The 21,299-nt window shown below is 26.5% G+C and overlaps 3 protein-coding genes across 5 annotated transcripts; 1 reads left to right on the forward strand and 2 right to left on the reverse strand.

Moving 5' to 3' along the window:
• Positions 1 to 1,561: 1,561 nt before the first annotated feature.
• LOC113854959 (purple acid phosphatase 3-like) lies at positions 1,562 to 6,517 on the reverse strand. The gene is made up of 7 exons (XM_027486324.1): positions 6,110 to 6,517; positions 5,242 to 5,398; positions 4,985 to 5,092; positions 4,734 to 4,861; positions 4,384 to 4,512; positions 2,916 to 2,983; positions 1,562 to 2,057 (listed from the first exon to the last, which is right to left on the reverse strand). The coding sequence occupies exons 1-7, from the start codon at positions 6,308 to 6,310 to the stop codon at positions 1,844 to 1,846; spliced, it is 1,005 nt and encodes a 334-aa protein (XP_027342125.1). The 5' UTR covers positions 6,311 to 6,517; the 3' UTR covers positions 1,562 to 1,843.
• Positions 6,518 to 9,720: 3,203 nt separating this feature from the next.
• LOC113854957 (heterodimeric geranylgeranyl pyrophosphate synthase small subunit, chloroplastic) lies at positions 9,721 to 12,504 on the reverse strand. 2 transcript variants are annotated; one of them, XM_027486321.1, is made up of 3 exons: positions 12,261 to 12,504; positions 11,442 to 11,814; positions 9,721 to 10,924 (listed from the first exon to the last, which is right to left on the reverse strand). In XM_027486321.1, the coding sequence occupies exons 2-3, from the start codon at positions 11,802 to 11,804 to the stop codon at positions 10,259 to 10,261; spliced, it is 1,029 nt and encodes a 342-aa protein (XP_027342122.1). In that variant the 5' UTR covers positions 11,805 to 11,814; positions 12,261 to 12,504; the 3' UTR covers positions 9,721 to 10,258. The 2 variants fall into 2 exon arrangements, with proteins under 2 accessions (XP_027342122.1, XP_027342123.1); XM_027486322.1 differs by having other exon boundaries at positions 11,442 to 11,810; positions 12,261 to 12,424.
• A 1,382-nt stretch (positions 12,505 to 13,886) lies between these two features.
• LOC113854960 (purple acid phosphatase 8-like) lies at positions 13,887 to 18,663 on the forward strand. Of its 2 annotated transcripts, none has more exons than XM_027486325.1 (7): positions 13,887 to 14,131; positions 16,849 to 17,005; positions 17,312 to 17,419; positions 17,542 to 17,669; positions 17,852 to 17,980; positions 18,133 to 18,200; positions 18,285 to 18,663. In XM_027486325.1, exons 1-7 carry the CDS (start codon positions 13,958 to 13,960, stop codon positions 18,496 to 18,498), a joined length of 978 nt encoding a protein of 325 aa, XP_027342126.1. In that variant the 5' UTR covers positions 13,887 to 13,957; the 3' UTR covers positions 18,499 to 18,663. The 2 variants fall into 2 exon arrangements, with proteins under 2 accessions (XP_027342126.1, XP_027342127.1); XM_027486326.1 differs by having other exon boundaries at positions 17,312 to 17,335.
• Positions 18,664 to 21,299: the final 2,636 nt, after the last annotated feature.

Genomic DNA, 21,299 nt, shown 5'->3' on the forward strand with positions numbered 1-21,299 from the left:
TTTAAAAATCCTCTTATTTTTTTTAAAAAGGATTCAAATTTCTAATATAAAAGATGAATTCTAATATAAATTAAAGAGAAAAGTTCATTCAATTTTATGGAAGAAAACTATTCTCTAAGTGATAAAATATTTTGTGTAAATATTTACTTCACAGGAGATTTGTAATCAGAATATAAATTTAGCGAGTTTAATTCAATTTTTTGAAGAAATATATTTTCAAAGTGATTAGTTATTTAATGTCAATATTTAGTTTACTAGACTTTTTTTTTTACTTATGTAGTGAGTTAATTGAGATTTTGTTTCCTTTTTCACACCCCACAAATTAAATTAAATTTGATATTTTTCACTCAATATAGTTAAAATAAAAATTATTACCATACATTTTGATTAAGTAATAAGAAATTTGTTTCCCTTTAAATAAGGTTGTCAAATTTAAAGGCCGTGTACAAGAAAATGTTAAAATGTCCAACTTGACTAACATTAATTGAAAGCCAAAGTAAGAAAAAAAATGTTTTTCCAAAAAAGTTAGCAATGTAAAAAAATATTTATTGCATGGCGAGATAATGTGAAAATAAATATAATAATAATAAAAAATTATCAAATACTTTAAAATGAAATATTATTTTATAAAAATATTTATTGAGTGAAAAATATAAAATCGTTTGATATTTACATTTTAAATAAATAAGAGTGCTTAATAAAATATATTACACATTTTAATTACTGACATTGTTACACTCATCAATAAAGTTATTAAATAAGTAAATAATATCAAGTATGGTCCAGGAAGAACTGTCGTAAAAGATTATTAAAATCATTAAATTCAGAATAAAAATAATGATTATTTATTAATTTAATGTTTTTTAAATTATTTAACTCAGCTATATTTAATTTTTTTAAAAATTTCTTATTTTGGTTGTATTTTATATATATAAAAAACAACAATGACAAAATTTGTTCGGTACACAGGAAGGGATAATTTCAAAACAAACAAAATTAACTTTGATTATGAAAAAAAATTTCTAACTTAACTTTTAAAATTACATTTAAGCATTTAAAAGTAAATAAAAATTATTTTAAAAAAATTTATTTATTATATTAAAGTTATAAAAATATAATAAATATTTTTAAATAAAATTTAATTATTATTAACGGTTAAATTCAATCATACTACAAGTCCAATAACACTTTGCCAGAAAGGGAAGAATAAAACATCCAATTTTATTTTTGTTTATGTGAATATAATTTTGTTTAAGTAAAAATTACTTTTTACTTTAAGCAAGAACATTCGCTTAAGCTAAAGTTTAAGAAAGTTGTGTTGTGCGTCTTCTTTTCCCATGGCCCGTATATGAATATGAATAACAGTTGAAGAATGATACCATGAAAACTGTTTGCGTTCAGAACCAAAAACGACACAGCCATCAAAGATCCTTAGTTTCACCGTCAATTTCACACAAAAGCTTAACCCATCTTGTTTCGGTTCTTCTTAACCCTTTCAACATTCAAACACCCACCCAACAACAACAGCAACAGTTTCATAGTCTCTTCCAGCTTCATTAATAGATGAATAGATGAGCATTCTTTATATATGCATCTGCATGTCGTTACATACACACACATACTTCATTCTCTTATAACATTCAAGCAGCCTAAATATGCCACAATTTCCAGTAATGTAATATCTAAAAAAACAAAGAAAAACTGGGCAATAATTGATGCTTATTATTTACATTGAAAAGTTTAGATGAGAAGAGATTACCTTGTGAAAGTAAAACATATGATATATACCCCTCAACCTTAATTAGGATATACATACGCAAAATCATTTTATTTAGTCAACATATTACATGTCAGAGTAGACATGTTTGCAGGTGTTCCATTCGTTCATGACATTGCCGAAGACATCATAGAAAGCTATTTGAAGCTGAAATTGAGAAATTTGTACGGACATGAAGCCTTGGCCATCGTAGTAAAACTTCATCTCCTCTGGTTTCCTCCATTTCACGTCACCCCTCCATGCCTTCGACCCACCACCACTTGTCAAAAGTTGAATTGAACTGCATTATAGGTTTATGTCAATCAATAGTAATTTTCATCATTTTTTCACTATAAAGTTTTGTTTAAGGGATATAATATAATAAAATATAAAAATTAAATACAGCTAAGATATGATGAGAAAATAATAAACTTTTATTTTATCTTATCATATGTTTGATATATAAGACAGTAAAATAAATAATATTATATCATCCTATTGAACATTTGAAATAATATAGAAAATAATACAAAAAATATAAATTATATTTGAATAATTATTTTACTTTTTATTCAAGCTTAATAAATAATTTAAAAACATTTTTATTTAAATTTAAATTTTTAATAAAAAATATGTATTAGAAATTTAAAAACATTTGTGTACATCTAATATTAAATTTTGATGATAAATTAATAAAATTTTTCAATTTTAAAATTAAATCTTATTTCTTTTCTAAAAATTATAACCAAAACAAAAATAAATTATAAAAGGTTTGGAATTACATTTTATAAAATGAGTAAACTATTTTTTATTAAAATTTCATTTAATATTTTTTATAAAAGTATTAAAGTTATATTTTTTAATAATTATTTTTCTTATAAAATATTAAAAAATATATGAAGTACAAATAGGAAGATAAAAAAATTGTATATTTTCTTGACATTTCTAACTCATTACTCTCCTCAAAATAAAAATTTAAACTATCAGAATAAGTAGAATAAAGTATAAACTGGATTATTTGTTATCCGACGAACACTTAAAAATAAAAGAAAATATAATAAACTACAATATCCTTTTCTCTTACTTTGTCACCGTAAAAGCCTACAAATTTGTTACTTAAAAAGATCCGACAACAAATAATACAGCAAACACACATTACCTGTCAAGGCTACTTATATGTTCCAAGCCATGCTCGTGTCCATTTATGTACAAATCAACGTTATTGGCCTGCATATTTGATACAATGCTTTGGATACAAAATTTGATACAACGACTAATTTGTAGAACATAGTTTAAGATTAAAAGATAAGTAAAGCCGTTAATTAATTGAATCTTATTTAAATGATTCAAATTAAAATATAAATACATATTTTAAAGCAAAATTAGTAGATTAATCTCTTAATTTTTATTTTGTTTCAATTTGTTCATTTAAATTTTTTAAAAATTTTTGTTCCTTAATATAAAATATTTTTAAATAAGTTTTTTTCTGTACAGTGTTAATTCTATCAAAAAATTATAACACATCATCTTCTTCTTAATGAAGTTTAGTGAGAACATAATAGTTTTCAATAAATTTTTTGGCTTTTTTTTTAATCTTTACTTCTCTTTCTTATTCTTCTACTTTTCACACTCCTTTTATTCTTTTTTAACTTTTGACAAGAATTTTCCTTTTTATTTCTCTTCTTACCTCTCATTCCCACAACCCATTTCTTCTACCTCTTTTGAATTTGATAAAAATGTTATATTTTATTTTATTTTTCATTTTCTTCCTTATCTTACCTTTCATCCATAATTTGACAGCATGTTTCTTCCTTAAACTCCTACAAAAATCTTTATTTTTACATTCTCTTTTTTTTTTCATCTTTATTCACGATCTCAAAATATATTTTCTCCTACAAAAAAAATTTACATTCTCAAAAATCTTTATTTGATAAAAATCTTTTTTTTTTTACATTCTCCTACCAAAAAATTAATTTTCTAAAAATCAGAGAAAATACATAGATAGTAAAACATACACGAGGAATAAGAAGAGAAAGAAAAAATTAAAAAAAAAATTGTCAAAATATACTTTATTTTAATCAAAGTTTACAAGAAAAAATATACAATAATTTTATAATAAAGTTAATGTTTTTGATAAAAATGACTTATCTAATTTTTTTTATTTTTAGATAACATAAATTTTTTTAAAAATTAAACAAATAAATAAAATAAAAAAAAGAATCAAACAACTAATATACTATTTTTGTCTTTTTTAAGTAGTTATGTATTAATTTTTAATCTTTACTGTTGTGCATAGCTGTATGATCAAAATTATATATCTTTCACTTACATGAAAAATTTTCTATTAATTTCTGCAACAAAAAATTAAATAAATTACAAAAAAAATATTCATAAGTATTTTTGTTCACAATAAAATATTATTTTATTTTATTATAAGTTTTATTTGGAAGCTAAATTTAAGAGAGGAAGAAAGAAAAATAAAATATTTATCTAATGATACTCCTTATTTAAAGTTTTGAAATGTGTATAAAAGATTCTCCAAAAGTTGCATAAATTTATAGTTTAAAATTCGCTCAAATTAATTTTTTTATTAACTCTCAAACTCTCTAACAAGTTAAGAGATATACCTGAAGAAGTGGAAGGAGATATAATACAAGTTCTTGGGTGTCTCCATGGTGCCCCGCGCTTTTGATCGTATGATGGCCAATCACTACCTTCCATGTCGCTGTTGATTGTCTTAGTGCCAAATCCACGTCCTTTTTCAAACCCAATGTCAAATATGAATACAACTATTTCTTATACCTTTTTGCATGCCAAAGAAAAAATTCCTACTCAACGAATCTATATACCATTATCTACTTCTATTTTCCCTTCCAGGGATAAGAATACCCATTCTCTATTTATTTATTTTGCTGAGTTATCATATTTTAACAAAGAAACAAATTTAAAGAGGCGATGAAATTCATGATAAAATTACCTTGAGAAGTTTAGAAATGTAACGCTTCCTGGGTAATACTCCTCTCCAATCATAGTTATGGCCTTGTCTGTCAATGAAGTATTTATTGACAAAAGGAGTTGTGTCTACAAAGAAAAAGTCTACATTTTCTGCAAGCAATATTTCCTCAATAACATTTAATAATAACGAGGGAACATATCAATAAGTATAAAATTCTACTGAATACTTGAAATTCTAATAACTTCCTTCTCTTTCTGAACATTTAAGATTACCTGAATTGACAACATATGATCTGAAGCAAATCCATCTAGAGTCTCTGTACCTAAGGATGGGGCTTATTTGCGCTTTGGCATTGCCTCTGTAGTCATGATTTCCCAAGACTTCACAAAACAACAGTAGAAAACAAATTAATTATACTTTTAATGAATTTCTAGTAAGAGATATCTATATTTTTGTTTTAAATTGTTCTCTTTTGCTTCAATTATATAATCTATATAATTATGAAGTCCTGTATAAAAATACTTCTTACCGTTGTACCATTTCCTCTGCAAGCTGGGTGCTGTGTATACTTTGGTGAATGATTCTTCAAAGGCTGGATCATGCACTCCTGTTAATCCATTGTCGTAGAAGTTATCCCCCGTTGAGATTACAAAATCAATATCCAATTTCTCTCCAACTACACCCATCTACAAAATTTAACGATGTAATTGATGTTATACTCAAAATTTCCTTCGATCATCCACATCAAGCGTTTTTTTCATATAAGGAAAAATTGACCGCAGAAAATCAAGCGTTTTTTTATATATTTTTAAAATTATGAAAATGTTATCTTTATTGTTTTTAAAATATTTATATAAATAAAAATATAATGTTATTCAAAATTTTGAAACTAAAAATAAAAGTAAAGTGATATTTTAAAAATTGTTTATAAAGATAAAATAGAAATTTTTTTCTAAACAAAAGAATTTTTCAATCAGTAAAAAATTTAGAAACAAGTGACAAAGTGACTGTATTTGATGTCTTACTTGTAACAATGCCACCTGGTGGACGAAGGCTTATTCTCAAAGTTTTCAATAACTTTTTATTATTAAAATGGCAACTTTCTTTCAGAGAAGAATGAAAATGACAGTGTGTGTCAGATGCGTTTGCAGCTTTATGTACTGCATCAGTGGATCTGGAGAAATAACTCACTTATATATATTCCAATTAATTATCGATATGTATAAAGATTAAAAAAAAAAATTCTGATTTTGTGATAAACTTGTTTTACACGTTTTAGCTGAGCTCACAATCACAAGCAACGATCAGATCCGAACAAAGAGAATTACAGAAAAGAATGAGAAATGAAAATTATGCAGAGTGAAGTATGAAAGTTAAAACGATGTTAGAGAATTAACCTGAAAAGCGACAAGAGATTGGTTATAATGTCCTTTTCTACCCCAGTCTCCAACTACCAAGAAGCTAAGAGACCCATCCCCATTTGGTTTGGGTGGATGCTGGAGATTCTGAAGCTTTGCTTTGGAATAAACAAAGCACAAACTCAGAATTGCAACGATAAGAATGAAAGCAGCTGCGGATTTGCTACTTTGGGTGCCCATCGTTAACTGAGAAGAAACGAAGGCACAGAATGCTTTTGAAGTGTTGTTTAAGGAGAGAAGGGAAGACAACCTTTTCAACCTTTCATGAGTGGATGCGTCGGTTTAGTTAAATTCAAATTGGTGATTCCACTAATGTCGTGTGGCCTTTCTTCTGCAAATTCAGGCTACGCTATGCTAATGGTTTGGCCACTGGGTGCCTTCCACATCATGTTCTATGTTCTGATTTGAAACCAAAACTTATACCCTTCTTTAGTTAAGAATTAATTCTTTATTTTTATTAAATTATATATTTTATATTAAATATTTGATTTTATTTTTATTTGTAATTTTATAAAATTTAATCTTAATTTCAAATTTTGTTATATTGTCTCAAATTATAAATATATTATTTTAGATAAGATAAAATTTAAAATTATTGCATTTGGTTTATATTTAGACTTTAATGTAACATCAATAAAAAAAATTGTCTAAATTTTTATTTTTTTTATATAAAGTAAAGAAAATATATCTATCAGCACCGATTATCACCTTTTTTTTAATCATATGTACTACTTATTATAGATAATTTTATTTATTTTTAAAGTATTTAATATATTTCAAACTCAATTATAAATATTCTTTATTAATACTTTATATTTTTAAAATTTTAAAATTTTAAAATTCTCCGTCCAAATAAAAGCAAAGATAAGAAGTTGAAAATTTTAAAATAATTAGTTTTTTTTTTACTTTCTTATATTTATATATTTTAATCATTTAAGAAATAAACTATGAGATATTTTATATTAAAAAACAAATAAATACATTTTTATTTAATATTTTTAAATATTAAAAAAATAGTATAAGAGAATATAATAAAAGTAGATGGCTAACGAATTGTACGCTAAGATGGAACGTTGGCATCTTGTCTTGGGGTGCCCCAAAACTTTATTTAAATATAAGTGGGGGCAGATGCTTCCAACTTAAAAGAATGGTGGCTTAGGCAGGGGCAAGCATGGAAATAGGTCAGGTCAGGCTTTATTTTAAACAGGCTTGACATGTAATATAATTATTAGATTTAAGTCTGACCTATTACTTGTTAAAGGTTTTATTTTAAGCCTAACTTGACTTGTTTAAGTGACCTGATCTGACTTGAAACCTATTAAAAAAAAATTAATATTAATAAAAATAAAAATATTATATTATTAAATTAGTTTATACATTTTTCTAATTTCTATCTATGTTTTTAATAATTATTAAATAATTATAATAATATTTATATAATTTTATAAATTATTTTTAAAATATTATTTAAGTATTAATTATAAATATTTTATATTAATAAAATTTATATTTATATTTATTTATTTATTTTTTAAAATTATATAAATAGTAAATATTTTAATTTTATTTTAGAAACATATTTTGTTTATTTAAAGACATCTTATATTCAGCAAATAAAGTTATATAAATATATAAAATTGATAAAAAAAATAACATTCACACAGTTTGTTGAATCAATTAAAAGAAAATTATATGTTTTAAAAAAATTAAATTTAAACTTACTGCAAATCTGCAATATATATATATATATATAATGACAATAATAATAACTATTAAATTAAAAAATAATTACAAAAAATAATACTTATAAAAATTATTGAATTAGCTAAAAAAATTATTATATTTTAAAAAGTAAATAAATATCATCATTATAAAAATTGTAGATGATAAATACTTATATTATAAAATTCATAGATACAGAAAAATAACATATCAGCATAGGAAGAATTATTAAAATTTATATTTAAATTAAAATAATTTATATTTCTAAAGTTTTATCTTAATTAAAAAATATGTGATAAAATTTAATATAAAAATTTAAACTTAATGAACTATATATATATATAAAATGAAAACAATAATAACTATTAAATTAAAAAATAATTACAAAATATTTAATTTTATTTATCTCATTAATTTGTTATTTTAAATTAACAAATAAATGTAAAATTAACTACACTATAATATTAATGTAATATAGAAAATATTACTGATACAATAAATTAAAACACATACTTATAAATTACATATAAATTGATAAATTGATTAATAATTTAATTAAAACATATGCAAGTTATAAAAATATATATTATTATATAATTATATTATTTATTTTATTTGCTACATGGTCTAATTATATATATATATATATTAATATATATTATAATAAGTTTTTTATTTTATTTTGTTATTATTTTTTTTAATAAATTTTTACTTTCAAATAAAATATAATTCAGATTTAAGCAATCTCTATTTATTATAAATAAAAAGAATTATAAAATAATATATTAATATAATAATTAAATAATTAAATTAATAATAATAAAATTAAGAGTATAAAAAATATATTAATATAATTTTATTATTTTATTTTTAAATTTTGTTTCGTTTAGTTTTGATTACGTTTTATTCCTGTTCAAAGGCTTAACTATTTTTTAAATTGTTTAAATATAATAATTTATTATTAAATAAATTTATTATTTAAAAAGTGTAATCATATATAAATATTTTTAATTTTTAATATAATATAATTTTTGTTTATTATAATTATAAATATATTATTAAATAACTTTATTATTTAAATATATTTTGATACCTGTATTTTTAAATTATATAATATATATATATATATATATATATATACAGGCTGACTTGTCAGACTTAACAGACTTTATAAACAACTCAGCCTTGACTTGTTTACTGAAACAAACCTTAAAAAAGGTCTGAACCTGATTTGTTTATTAAAAAAGTCAAGTTAGGTCAGGCCTAAATCAGGTCAAGCCACAGGCCCCTGTTAGACGGCCTGCCTTGTTTTTATCCCTAGGCAGGGGCCATCAGGCTTGGAGTGGAGGATATGCCGTGGGACTCTACTACCACTCCCTCACCTTCCTACTTTAGCAAATTATGAATAATTATAAAAGAGTTTATATATATATATATATATATAATTTAAATATTATCTTCATTGTAATTTTTAAGAATTTATAATTTATCTATCATAAAATATTTAATACTTTATATTAATAGATTTTTTTGTGCATTATATGAGTATTAGTATAATCATTATTTTTTAAAGTTTTCAATTTACATTTTTTTTATTCACTTGCACTTTTAAGAGATAATATATAATAGAGGGAGATATATTTACAGAGTATTATTATTTAGCACAAATTGCGGGCTATGTCATCGTTGAGGACTCATCTGCATGCATCCAACTTAATGAATGCACTTTCTAATTTTAATTAATTCTAAATTAAATGCATATTTTTTCCCTCATTGGTTAACAGAAGTAAAATCCGTTTTATACAATTCAAATTAAATAAATTGAAAGTCTCGATTAACTAATAGGAAATCAAGCGCATACTACTTGAATCAATTACTGTTAATTTTTTTATTTTGTCGAAACCGCAATTCGTCAGAAACTCCTCTCCTCTGAATCAGCCCGATAGAAGGGAGTGTTTTGCCCGGTTCCATTCTCTGACAGAGTAGTATGTGCCGAAATATATTTAACCAGAGTCAAATAAAAACAAAAACTAAACCATAATACTTTACCTTGAGGATCTTGGAATGTTAACTTGGTATCACAAATGCCACTGTACGATACATATTTAATTAGACATGGATTGATTTTTTTGGGTCCACGCTTCACAACTTCATCCCTGCGGATGTTCAAGATACACAACCCAAAAAGAACCGGAAACCAAGGTCTAAAGGCTCACGGTTGATTGTATAAGCCTGCAGTTCCTTGTTCTAAACTGTGCAAGTTCTCTATGCAATCATTGCAATGCAATGGTCGATTCTTTTAGTATTCAAATTAATCGAAGAGCTATAAAAACAGCTAAGCTTTATCCCAACTAAGAGAGGTTGGCTAAATCAAAGAGCTATACATAGTTAAATATCAAGAACCCACTATCCACTGGTGTCTTCAACACTGAAACTTCTATCAATCGCATAATCCACAAAACTGTAGAGAGGAAAGACTCGCTCCCCATACTTCTCAAATCCATCCAATTCTTCCTTAGCCTTTGCTCTAAGCTCTTCAGCCTTTTCTGTTGCTTTTTCGACTCCATAAACCTCTGCATAACTCTTCCCCTTATTTTTCCTGACACTACCTCCCTCAGCTTTCAATTTCTCTTCCAGAATATCATCCACAACTGCATACAGTACCCCAACAGCTCTCCCATACCTCCTCAGTCTCTCTATTTCATCATTTTCAGCTCCAGCCAACAATCCTCCACACACTGCAGAGCATTCCCCCATTTCACCAAACTTTTTTTCTTGTATAAATCCAACTGCATTTGGCCCTCCTTCGAGGTCCAGGAACTGCCCTGCAGCCATCCCAGTGGAGCCTACAGAGCGAGCTATCTCAGCAATCACACGAAGTATGTGGGGCTCAGGCACAAGGTCAGACGGAGTATGTGAAACAATGTGACGAAATCCAAGGGGAAAGAGGGCATCGCCAGCAAGAATTGCCATGTCAGTACCATACATGGTATGGTTTGAGGGCTGGCCTCTCCGTGAGGGGGAGTCATCCATGCAGGGAAGATCATCGTGTATCAATGAAGCTGCATGAACCTGATTGGAACAAAAATATCAGATTAATTATACACTTTTACAATCATGTACGTTTGAAATACCTAGAAACTCATTCAGTTGTTTATCATTACTATTATTTTTAATGACGTACCTATCAATATTTCATAATACCCAATTTTATCCCATCAAGGGTTCAAAACATGGATTCAAAGAATTTATTTTGTTCAAGAACAGTGCCAATAAAGGTACTGTTATAACTAAAGATTCTTATCAGTTCATCCAAAGGTCAATTTAGGTACTATTTTATACAGATACAGATCGAAAACAGTCATTTACACGGGCAACACATTACTCCTATAACTAAACATGCAACTAAGGTTATTTTAAAATTGAAAGAAAGCAGGGGGAATTAGGACAGGCTTATATGATTGATAAAACTCTAGTAGCTCTGCAACATAAGAGAAAGAAGAAATTGTGACAATGATAAACCAATATCTATCAAATGTATCAACATAAAGAAGAAAAACGAAATGACAGGGCACAGAGAGAAGATTACCATTTCGAGGGCACAGGCAGTGGGGAAAGCAGCAAGGCGGCTGCCCCCAAAGAGTTCATAAGCAGAGATGCACATAACGGGCGGGGCTCGCTTGGCACCTTTGGCAAGGACTGAATACCTCATAGCTTCATATATTTGCGGAGGAAACTGAACTGGAATAGCTTCATTTAGCTTCTGATTGATCTGCACCATTAGGGAAGTCCAATATGTCTTCAAATCAAAATGAACAGTTTTTGATTGAGTGGAAACTGAGGTAGGAGAAGACGCAGCCATAGAGCAGCGAATTGGAAGCTTCAAGCTTGGGGGTTTTGGGAGGTGACAGAGGTGAGAAGAGGGGGATGTTGCAATCGCAAAAGGAGCCATCCGCAATACTCTACATGAAAAAGAAGAAAGAATACATGTTACCAGATGCATGCATATTATATAGCAAAGACCAAAGAAACACCTAACCATCTAACGTTATCCCTACCAGACTCGGCTATTTCAGACTAGCTAATCACGGAATGCTATAAGAAACCTTAATATTCATTCAAACCAAAAGCATGCATTTCATCAAGCAACTGGTGGGCATGAAAATTTTATTACTAACATTAAGCATTAGGTCATTCTAATTTCAGACAAATAGAGTATAGCACACCAATTTACTATAAGCTGCAACCTGCAAAGCAACAAAACTCAGAAAACACAGTCCCTATGATCAACAATTTCCCATTTCAACCTCAGAATAAATCATGCTCAGGGTCAAACATTTCCATATTAAGCCAAATAATTAAATACCCTTAATACAAAATTGCACAGAATAAAAGGAAAAAAAAATACCAATTATTGAATCGGAGCTCAGAGGAAGAAAACAGAGCGGTAAGAAACGAGTGAAGCTCAGATCCGCAAGGTTGGGAGAGAGAGGTATGGGTGTGAATGGCGTTACGATAAGGTGTGGTATGGTGTTGGTGTGACCGCACCAAGTAATGATAAGGTGCTACTGTTGCTTCGGTAGTTCTTCTCCGTGGACTTGACCACTTCTCCTTTTTCTAACTTCATTTTTAATTTTTTTTAATTAATTTCTAGGTCCTTACAATTTCGTTCAATATTTATAATTTAAACAAATAAATTAAATTTGATATTATTATAGTTTTATAATTCTTGTATTCTTGTAATATTTATTCCGTTAGTAGCCTTTATTTTACACTTTCTCTCATTTTTAAAAAATATAATTGAAAAAAATGGCCGAACATACCAATTGTCATATGGGGCTGATATATCTGCCTCATTTTTTAAGGTAGGTCGACAACTTAGGTGATGTCTGGTGGAGGGAATGACAGGAAGTGATGATGTGGTAACATGGTTATCATATTTACGCCCCTCTCTTTTAATAGGTGTAGAGTGCCATATGATTTGATAGATTATGGGGTTTGTGTGTCCAATTTATCTCTTATGCCATGTGATGAATATTAGTAAATTTAATTTAAGTTTGATGGGATTCGACAGGGACCAAATAAAATTCGAAAAACAGAGTTTTAATAAAAAAGAGATTTATTTAATCCAAAATGGAAAGAAAAGTGGACAAAACTTGTCTGCAATTGAAGGTAGCAGACATGTTCTGTTTTGTCCATAAAAAAAAGAAGATAAATATGAATTGCTTGAGAAATGAATCAGGTTCAGGTTCTGGGTTGGTCCCAGTGGTTGCGATCCGTTTTAGCTAGGCTTTCAATCTCTTATCCCAATCCCATTCTGGTCAGATATAGCCCCACTCAGTTCACAACTTCAAACAGCATACCCCAATATATATTTTTTCCTACTCCAAGCTTTGCTCACAAATAAACACGAAGCTACTTCAAAAAATAATATGAAGAATCTCAATATTTCACGATACATAAAATTAACATTTTTAACGATCAAGCATCACTTAGAAGTTGAAAGAAAAAATTAAAATTTATCATATAAAATTTTATATAAAAATAAAATTAATAAGTACTTTATTACATTATTATATTTTAATAGAATATTATGTTTTTAAGATATAACTAAATATTAAATTTTAAATAATATATTTACAAATGTCTAAATTATATAATTTTAATATATATAATTATAAAAAAATGTAAAATAATTTAATGATTAAATTGATTAATTTTACATTATAAAAAATTAATAATAATTTTAAATATCTATATTTGACACCAATCGTGCACGTGTATATATTAATAATAATAATAATAATAGTAATTTATGATTCTCTACTATTGGTTCTTAAGATAAGATCACATTGCAATGATATAAAACAATTTCTCTTTCACAAATGGACCCCATGCGTATGGTGCTTTCACATCTCCAATTGTACACACTTGATTTGCGCTAAAACCCCTCAACGTTCTTTGAATCTCATTGGCTTTAGCAACTTATTGTCCTTGTCATTTTCCTCTGGAAGCTATAATATAAAGACTTGATTAGAACACAACCTTCTCAAACTCCACCCAAAAGCTATCTTTTTTTCCACTAATTTTTCCGACCTCATCACCATGCGCCTCCTTTTTTTCATTGCTACCATAACCCTGTCTCTGTGTTTGGGTGTTTCCTCGGCAGTGCTTCAGCGGTTTGAACAAGCACCAAAACCCGATGGGTCTCTTAGCTTTTTGGTGATTGGAGATTGGGGAAGAAAAGGAGCTTACAACCAATCTGAAGTTGCATTTCAGGTAATTAAATACACTCTAACCAGCCAATACCTGTGGCTGTGGTGCGCTTAATTAATGCTTATGCATGATCATAATCATTTACGGTGAAATTAGAAACCTCTAGCTATTCCACAAATGTTGGCAGAGGAACAACAGCCAATGAATCATGTGCTTTTCCTTGTTATTCAAACTGGTTATTGCATGTAGATTCCTCACACTCTTACCAATTAATTTATACCAATCCCACTACAAAAAACAATATGCTCTATTAAACAGTATTTTAGGACACTACTTAAATATATCAATACTTTCTTTAATAAAAATTTCTCACTTTTAGTTATTTAATATAACTCTAAGAATTAACGATATCATTTTCTTACAAATTAATAGGACAGTGGTTAGTATTTTTTTTAAAGAAAAGCCAATGCACGCGTGAGCAGTTTAGTTGTTATTTGGACCGAAACATCTAGGTCTGTATTGTACTGAGTATTTTTTTAGTGTGTTGGAAAAGCAAGGAGGCTAGTATATTGGGAATAAGAAAATCGTATTCGAGGAACCACGTGAATATACAAATGTAACTCTCTCTCTCTCTCTCTCTCTATATATATATATATATATATATATCTAATGAATAGCTGATTATCCTCTTTTTTTTAAAAAAAAATCTTAACGTGAGATGCTATTTATATGAGTTTAAAGGCCGTTGTTGAAAACATTTAAAATAAAAATAATAATACGACGATCTTTATGTAATTCAATGATAAAAATTTACTTAGGGTGTGATGAAGGCATTTGCTTCAAGTGTGGTGGTAATCTACTTAATAATAAGTGACATCTTCTTTGACCCAAAAAGAAATGTTGCATCTTCCATTTTCCTAGCTCATTTAAATCTTGACAGGTATAGAAGGTTAAATAAATATGATTTTTAAAAATGACATAAACGTTCTCCATGTTTTATCTACAATTTGTTTTTTCAAAATTTATGTTATTCTGTAAAAGTATGTTCAAAATATTATTTAATAGATGTAGTGATGATATTGAAACTTTGATCATGTATTCCCTCTGCCTTGAATAGGTTTTTACACCATCAATGTCACAGAAAAAAATAATATAATAAAAACTTTGGCATTACACATCGACTAATAAAGTCTTAGTAATTAAAAAGTAGGGAAGAAATGTAGTGTGTTTGTTTAATTGTAATTTGAACTAGGACAATAACAAGGTCACATTTTGTAAAATAGAAAGCATTATTTGTCTCATATTTTAGAAGGAAAACAATTTGAGAACTTTAGATGGATGAAACCCATGCAGCAACTACCTTTGAATTTGTCAGTTTTTAATAACTTTTTTGTGGGAAAAAATTAATACTTTTTTTTGTAGAATGGAAGAAATTAATTACTCTCTTTTATTTTTTTTTAAAATGGCCTAACAGAGTATTAAATTTCTTCACATCTTACTAGCAAAATCCCATATAGTTGGTAGATGCGTGAATTCTTTAAGCATACTTATTCTAATTTGATTACTGGTTATATGAATAGAAAAAAATTAAAATTGATTTTAATAATTTTAAAAAAATTAATTTTAAACTAAATATTAAAAAATATTATTAGTGTAAACAAATTTTTCAATGCATATTTAACTTCACACACACATATATATAAAGGATTCGTTGATGTGAAGTATTAAATTTGAACATTTCATATTATTTATATTATTTAATAATTTTAAATAAATATAAAATTAATTTATCTAATCATCAATTTGAATATTTTTGTTAAATAAAATAATTTTATAAAATTTTATATAAAACAAAATGAATATATGTCTTATCGTATTATTTTATTTTAACTTATAATATTTTTAAAAATAAATAAATATTAAATTTTGAATAATATATTTATAAATATTTAAATTATATAAAATTTGATATACATAATAATAAAAATAATATAAAAGAATTTAATAGTTGAATAGGTCATTCTTATATTTTATGAAAACATATTAAATAATGTAAAATTTTAAATTTAACAATATATATAGCATGGAAATTCTCTACAAATTTATTTATATCAATTTGAAATAATAATTGTTTAAGAATATAATCCAAATTCAACAGAACGCAGTCACGATTTCGTTCGCTTTCGTCTAAATCAAAATCGTTCCATTGAGCGTTTGTCTATCTATCTTAAATGTATTATAAGACACATTCTATTTTACGCACATATATTTTTTATTTCCTTGAATATGCTGAATTTTCATTTTTTATATTATTCACATCATTTTTTTGTTTGCTAAGTTCACGTTACTTTAAAATACAAAGTTCATTGTATATAAACTTTTATTTAATAAAATATTATTAATAAACAGCTAAATAAAATAAAAAATTATTTTATAAATATCAGTAAAAAAAATTGGCTTTTTTAAAAAAAAAAAATATTCTATGTTTATCACTTCTTTTTAGATTAAGAAAAATATTAATAACACATCTTGTAATATAATTTTGAAACACAATTTTTATTATCAACAAAAATAATGTTCGAATTTAATGATATTATTTAATTTAATTACATGGAGCTGAATTATATAAGCAATTATTTCTGTTCTTACAACAGGTCAATCTAGTTTTATAATTTTACTCTACAACAATGCCGAATTTGTCATCTGTCTTTTTGCGATCAATTGTGCAATTAATAATATATAATATATTGGAAAACTAAAAAAGAAAAAGGTTTTTGTAGATGGGAGTTATTGGACAGCAATTAAACATAGATTTCGTGATTTCAACGGGCGATAACTTTTACGACAATGGCTTGAAAGACATAGATGATCCAGCCTTTGACCAATCATTCACCAAAATCTACACTGCTTCCAGCTTGCAGAAGCAATGGTACAATGGTAACACTCCAAATTCATAAGTCTAAATTTCATATGTATCTGGGGACTATGGGAAATACGCTGGCTCTTGAAAAGAGATGCTTCTTTTTCAGACACGTATGGGTGCCCTAGAAAACCCGTTCAAAATCCAGATAAACTTATCATGATATACGTTAATATCTTCTATTTTTTTTATTTAAGTCGTAAATTATAATTAGTATCGATAAAGTAAATGTGTACGTATATGATATTATTTAAATGTAAAAATGTAATTATGTTAATATTAATTGTTTATTTATTTATTTGGGTACGATGGTACTTGTACAGTTTTGGGGAATCATGACTATAGGGGCGATGTTGAGGCACAGTTGAGTCCTGTCCTCAAGAATCTTGATAAGAGATGGTTTTGCTTGAGATCTTATATTGTCAATGCAGGTGAAAAAGAAACTTTAATTTTTATTTTTATTCTTTTACATTTCGTTCTAAAAGTAGAGATCTTAAAGATGAAATGCTCGTACTAATGAGTTGATGCAATTGCCACGTCCATATTGTTTCAGAAATTGCAGAGTTTTTCTTTGTAGATACTACTCCGTTTGTGGACCATTACTTTACAGAACCTGGGGATCACGTTTATGATTGGAAAGGCATAAGGCCTCGAAAACGATACATTTCCAACCTCCTCAAGGTTTTACTGCTGATGATTCTTCTGAACAGTAGTAATGTAAAACCAAAAACTAGAAAAGGATCACCAAACAATAGGAATTTTTTTATCAAAAGAAAATGAAAACGTAAAAATCATATACTAAGAGAAATATTAAATAAGAAAAATATTTGCAATGATAGTTACTATACATTAAATTTCAATAGGATGTGGATTCGGCTTTACAACAATCGAACGCAAAGTGGAAGATTGTGGTGGGTCACCATACAATCAGAAGTGCCGGCCAACATGGGAATACGGAAGAGCTTGTAAAGCAGCTTCTCCCGATTCTGGAGGTAACATAGCAGCTTTAACATATTTTCAAACATCTATATCTTTCATCCTCATGAGTTGTTTTATAGGGCTGTAATAGTTTTTTGGGTATAGATAATTATGGTATGGATAAACTAGCTTCCATCAAAGTTGAAAGTGCCTAATTGATTTTCAGGCAAACAATATTGATCTTTTCATAAATGGACACGATCACTGCCTACAGCACATAAGCAGTCTTGACAGGTTTGTTGTTATACATGTTTCTCATGTCATGTGTGTGTAGTGAAAATAGTATATATAACTCTGAAATATGTAAATAAATTTCAGTGCAATTCAATTTTTGACGAGCGGTGGTGGGTCAAAGGCGTGGAGGGGTGATGTGAAATGGTGGAAGCCTGAAGAGATGAAGTTGTATTACGATGGGCAAGGATTCATGTCTGTGAAGATCACTGAAACTGAACTGGACATAGCATTCTACGACGTCTTTGGCAATGTTCTACACAAATGGAACACATCCAAACAGCTTCACTCATCTTTGTGAACACGTTCAAATGCAGTTATTATATATGAAACAAAAAAGTAGTTTTGGTGACAATAAACATCAATTTGTGGTGAACATAATTGCTGGTTTTAGTGGTTTAATTGGCTTCCGATTTTACACTATTATTCAACTGACTAAAATCCGTGGCATGATATTTACTTTCTATAATGTGGGTGCCTTTATGTTAATGTTTGTAAGTGGTTAAGGTGGCAGATAACATTCAATGAGATTATATGTGGGATGTGCACAAATTTGTGTGAAACTATAAGAAAAGTGGATTTGACTACTTTAAATAAGTGAATAAATATGCGGTGGATAAATATTTTGATAAGTCTTATAGAAAAGAAAATCTATAAAAAATAATAATTTTTTTCATAAATTAGAAATATTTTATTTTTTTTTAAATTTTTTATTTAACCTTTTTAATAGTTATTTTTAACTTACTAAAGAAGTTTTATTTATTTTTAATAATTTTTTTTCTACAAGTTCACACAAACAGAGTGAAAAACTGAATTTTTTTTACGTTACATATCTTTTCATTTTAAAAAAGTTAACTCTAATTAAAATGATACACATGATCAATTTTAACTTATAAAAATTTTAAAATTTAAAACCAGATTTTAATTTATAAGAAGTTATAATTTTAACTTTTAATTTTTACTAAATAAGTTAAAAATTATAAAAAGTTATAATTTTTTTTTTGTCAGAATAAATTCTTCCAAATGAATTCTTAATGTATGATAGAAGTGATAGAAGGGCTCAAGGGCGTAAAATGGAAGCTGGGGAAATAAAAAGAAAAATTTAAATTATGATAACACTCTTTGGTCCTGTCAATCGTAGGTAAGCTATTCATAAGTATGGGATTTTTGTTTATTATAAAGAGAATCCTCCCTATTACGAAATTTCATTCTGCAAATTAGACTTGAAAAAAACGGTTACTTTAAAATTCTTTCAAATCAAACTAATATTTAATTCTGAAAGCAAATAACAAATTTAAAGTTTTTTACTTATAAGTAGGTTCTTGTTTTGACATTTATCTGGATAATTGTACTGCCCTGATTAGGTGAATTTTCATTAGGAAATTTTATAAAAGCATTATTTAAAGCTTGATTGATTATTAACCTCTCCTTATCTTTCTACAATGGATTTGCTAAGACTTTTAATTCCCTTATATATATTCTGCTTTATTTTAAGGGTTCTTTCTTTACTGGTTATAAAAGTCAAATTATGACCAAAAGAGTTGCTTGAGAAGAATTGCTACATAGCAGTTTCTTCGACATACACTCACAAGAAAACGACATTTGAGCAATATATAGGTTCTCCGTACGTTCAATTCGCCAAATCTGTTCTAAAATTAATAATGACCTTTTAACGTCAATTAATCAAATGTGTGAAATGATGAAAGAATGGGGATGCATGTATCATTTCAATTAACCCCATTATATCGAGGTAGCTAAGTCGATTAAGGTTTCAATTGTGGATTAAAAAACAAGGTTTGACCTTTTTTGAGTTATTTGATTTCATTGCCGGCAATAATTATAGTTTTTGGTATAATAATTTGAACGACAAACAAGATTTGAGTGTGTTTTTATCTCTTAGAGAAAGGTTTCCAGCCTCTTCTCATGTTTCAATAGACGAAAACTATATTTCATAAGAGAGAGAGAGAGAGAGAGAGAGGATTATAATACTATTTAACTACAAACGAGTTGTATTATTGTATCCTTACTTCCATGCACGACTAACTTTCTAGAAACATGCTACATTTAAATAACAATTTTATTAACCTTATTTAAATTATTAATAATAATAATACTTTTTTAAAACCAAATCATTAAATATATTAAAAATATAATAAATATTTTTATTTTAATAAAAAATTATTTTTTAATTACTTAAATTCAATCTTAAAATAAAACTATTTAAATAAAAATATATCAAAATAGTTATTTCAAATAAAATATACAGTCAAGCAATGATTAAACAAACAAGCTATAAATAGTATTGGAGTCATTATCAATAGAGGTCATTGGTTATTTGCAAGTTCATGTGGTCCAAAATTTTCCTCTCATTAATTGTCGGATTTGTTAATGAGGTTTTGCAACGTTTATTTAATAACCTTACGTAGTATCTTACTTCATAGGGTTTTTTAAGTTAATACTATTTTTCATCTCATTTATAAAAAAAAAATAGTTATTAAATATTTTTAATTTTATATAAATAAAACAATTTTTTAAATACATTAATTGTTAATTTTTTTATACTTTTATTTTTTATAAACTTTATATTGATAAAGTACTCATATTTTACATATAAAAATAAATATATTTATTTTTTAATATATAATTTACCAATTTTGTTTATCTAATAAATCTAATCAACCTAATTAAAAATTATTAGAATTTAATAAAGTTCGAGTTGAATTACGAATTTATAATATTAAGATCCAATCCAAGCTAATATACTCCATAACTCATCATATATGAATTTTTTTACTATTAATTTTACACTATTTTAATTTTTTAAAAAATTTGTTTGAAGTAACAAATTAAAGATCGATAAATAATTTAATCTTTTAACTTTTAAATATTGTATATTATTTTAAATATGAAATGAATATTAAACTTTGAATAATACTTTATAAGATGTTATCAAATTTTTTTACTTTATAATTTTTTAACTCTTTATTTTATATGAATATTAAATTATTAACATTATATTATGTTTTAAAATAAATAATTTTTTATTTAATTTTAATATATATTTTATTTAAAATGTTAGAATTAATTCACTACTCATATACA

This window comes from Abrus precatorius, unplaced genomic scaffold (genome assembly GCF_003935025.1).
Source record: "Abrus precatorius isolate BTA unplaced genomic scaffold, Abrus_2018 Scaffold11, whole genome shotgun sequence".
NCBI classification, from domain to species: domain Eukaryota; kingdom Viridiplantae; phylum Streptophyta; class Magnoliopsida; order Fabales; family Fabaceae; genus Abrus; species Abrus precatorius.

Bases quoted from the DNA above. Each gene is read 5' to 3' on its own strand.
- LOC113854960 (XM_027486325.1), top strand. From the start codon at position 13,958: ATGCGCCTCCTTTTTTTCATTGCTACCATAACCCTGTCTCTGTGTTTG. The intron at 17,670-17,851 runs GTTTTACTGCTG...AAATTTCAATAG, and splicing joins ACATTTCCAACCTCCTCAAG to GATGTGGATTCGGCTTTACA. The intron at 18,201-18,284 runs GTTTGTTGTTAT...AATAAATTTCAG, and splicing joins CACATAAGCAGTCTTGACAG to TGCAATTCAATTTTTGACGA.
- LOC113854957 (XM_027486321.1), bottom strand. From the start codon at position 11,804: ATGGCTCCTTTTGCGATTGCAACATCCCCCTCTTCTCACCTCTGTCAC. The intron at 10,925-11,441 runs GTAATCTTCTCT...TGTTCCAATCAG, and splicing joins CTGCCTGTGCCCTCGAAATG to GTTCATGCAGCTTCATTGAT.
- LOC113854959 (XM_027486324.1), bottom strand. From the start codon at position 6,310: ATGGGCACCCAAAGTAGCAAATCCGCAGCTGCTTTCATTCTTATCGTT. The intron at 4,862-4,984 runs GTAATCTTAAAT...TATTGCTTGCAG, and splicing joins ATCATATGTTGTCAATTCAG to AAAATGTAGACTTTTTCTTT. The intron at 4,513-4,733 runs GTAATTTTATCA...GGTTTGAAAAAG, and splicing joins ACATTTCTAAACTTCTCAAG to GACGTGGATTTGGCACTAAG.